Source organism: Aplysia californica, unplaced genomic scaffold (assembly GCF_000002075.1).
Source record: "Aplysia californica isolate F4 #8 unplaced genomic scaffold, AplCal3.0 scaffold00309, whole genome shotgun sequence".
Taxonomy (NCBI): domain Eukaryota; kingdom Metazoa; phylum Mollusca; class Gastropoda; order Aplysiida; family Aplysiidae; genus Aplysia; species Aplysia californica.
In genome coordinates, this window is record NW_004797579.1 from 7368 (window position 1) to 10266 (window position 2899).

At 40.8% G+C, this 2899-nt stretch overlaps 1 protein-coding gene across 1 annotated transcript in view; it reads left to right on the top strand.

Annotated features, from left to right (window-relative positions):
- LOC101864696 overlaps nt 1–2460 on the top strand; it is a gene marked incomplete at its 5' end in the record, with an annotated part of 9717 nt that extends 7257 nt beyond the window's left edge. Inside the window, 1 exon segment of the mRNA XM_005102030.3 lies at nt 683–2460. Within this exon segment, the coding sequence (XP_005102087.2) occupies nt 683–904 (222 nt within the window).
- Between the last annotated feature and the right edge of the window lie 439 nt (nt 2461–2899).

Below are 2899 nucleotides of genomic sequence, written 5' to 3' on the forward strand. Positions count from 1 at the left end.
GGTGTGTGTGTGTGTGTGTGTGTGTGTGTGTGTGTGTGTGTGTTTGTGTGTGTGAATGTGTTTGTGTGTGTGTGTGTCTCTTAGTGCTTCGTAGGTGGTGACACTTGAGAGCGTGTGCTTGTGTATGATTGTCATTAGCGACAAGAGCTGTGGGTCTGTTTTCTCTTACACATTTATTGTGTCACAACATGGAGGAATCAGGCGCTCGTCTATTTTGGACATATTTGAGTTATTGGTATTACTTTAAAACTTGTTCATTTGTCTTGCTTTTGGTGGCAAAAAATACCCATCTATCCTGATTAGAAGTCGAGATATCAATTTGTGATTAAAGTAGGTGGGGGTCACCTGGTGTCAAAGGTGTGGTAAATTAGGCGAGAAAAGGGTCGCCAAATTTTGGTGACTTCAAAAACTTGAGTGTTCTTGAAATTCGCAAATCTGCATTTTTTGTGCCTTTAATTAACATTTTCAGTAAAATCCACACAGAAATAATATGATTTAAATGGACGTAAATGGTGTTGCCCCCCCCCCCCCCAAAAAAAAAAAGAAAGAAAGAAAAGAAAATTCGAGAAGACAACTTCTCAGCCGGCAGAAATATGCCGGTTCCTTTGATTTCATCATTTTGACGAGCGCCCGATTCCACCACGATGACTCACATTTCAATCTTCAACATCATTACTTACAGGTAATCTCGTTCCAAGATCTGGACAAAGACCTCCAAGTGGGCACAAAATGCCAACCTTTACTCGCAGTGGGCGAGCTCTGTCTGCGACAGTCGGAAGGCTACCTCTGCGACTGCGCGAAAGGATTGAGATGTGACTTCCGGAATAACGAGACATACGGGCACTGTGCCTTCGATGACGGCAGCCAAGAGTCTCCCGAAAGGAAGGGCACGGCTGTCGGGTGATGTTGGCACTTGAATACTTTTCTTTTTTACGTGACTGAATGCGATTTGAAAGCCACAGACTCAATCATAATATTATGATAGTGTGATTTATTATTAATGTCTTGTTCTGTTGGGGTTTTTTAAAGACTGGATGAGATTTGAAAGCCACAGACTCGATTATATTATTATGAACATGTTATTTATTATTGATGGATGCTTGATTTGTTTGCGAGAGCAAGGAGTTTCTGCAAGACATAATTGGAAATGGAAATAAAGTTGGAAGTACGCTGCTGGGTGGTTGGCGGGTGCTCTGGTGTGGTTTGCTCCTTATTTCCTATCAGACATCTATAGTTCTTGTCTGTCTTCCTTCTTTTGATTGTTTGTTACTCTCTTGTAACACCTCTAACATTCAGCCCTAATACGTCATAGATCTAAATGTGTTGCAAGTGCTTTTACTGAAACAAATAGTACTCTAGGTCCTCAGCTGGGTATTCTAAACCAAAATTTTCACGTGAGAGTGGTTGAAGGGCACCAATGGTGGGCTCTGCTTCCTTTCCTTCCGTCTATTATTTATATCTGTCTGTCTGTCTGTCTGTCTGTCTGTCTGTCTGTCTGTCTGTCTGTCTGTCTGTCTGTCTGTCTGTCTGTCTGTCTATCTGTCTGTCTGTCTGTCTGTCTGACTTACTTGTTTCCCCTGTACTATGACTGTTGTTGTGTCGGTGTTGATTTCTTCACTCAAACTAACAAAAGCGGAACTTTTCGACCCTGGTGAGAATCAAAGGGCATCAGCAGCTTATCTCACTTACAATCTCATCTTATGATCTCACAGCTCCTTTGCCCTCTTTTGTTTTGTAAGTGTTTTACGGCGCTCACAACTGCGTAAGGTTTTACTAGTGTGCAGGACACATTAAACATTTTCAGAGAAGCCAAGGTGTTTGATGTCACCTACCATAATATCAGGAGTGTGGGTGGCAGACAGCAGTAAGAAGGAGCCAAGGTGTAGCAGTAGAAAGGCCCACAGTAGGGGGCAGAAATTGGAGACGAAAGCTAACGACTGACCGTTGTTACAGAGCAGGAGAAGAGATGAAAGGAGAAAATTTTGGAGAAAAAATGTTTCGTCCCTGCGTCATGTCTGGAATCGAACCGGGACCTATTGAATGAGAGGCGAACACCGTAACCTCTCGACCACGAGAACTCCCGTGTGCCCTCTTTAGGCCCAAACGTGTGTTAGAGAATATATGTGGTAGTACAGCAAGATTAAAATGTCTGGAGATTAGAGATATTTTAGGTGACCGTTCGTTGTGTTATATTGTCTTACACGCCGGAGTTTCTAGAGCCCAAAACAATTGAATCAAGGTTTTTAAAAAAAATTCAGCTTGGCGCAGCTTGACTCAAAGTCGCAAATGTGAACAATTTTCAATTCAAAGTTAAAGTTCAAATATACATGTATGACACTAGCTGGATCCCCTTACGATGAAAGGAATGATCGTTGCATTAACATCAACTGACTGTTTTTTGGCCTACTATATTTACACTCTACCGGAATGGAACTATAAACTTGAGAGATGAAAAAAAAATTAGAAGGTCTAGATCAATACTCTCGAAGCAAAATACGCCTCGCCAAATATTAGTTCCGGCATTTCTGCTGTGACGGACAGCTACGCAGATTTGTTTCGTTTCTCAGTGGAATAATCACAAAGGCCATTAAAGAAGGACGGGAACTTTTGTCAAATATATTTTTCTCAATTAAGAAAATTCATGGGGACCTATCTGTCTTTTTGCAGGTACCTGTGAACTTTCAATTCTGTAGCTGTCGTAGTTTTATGGGAAAGATGACACATGTGTTTCCAAGTTGCCAAATATATAATTGATTACGTAGGATATTTCTGGACATTGTTTTGAAAGATAAGATTTTATCAAAATGCCAAATGCCCTAGATCTATAATATCATTACTCAGGTCTTATCGATTTGTATAACTGTTGAGTTCATTTTCTCAGAGAGGAATTTTTATATAT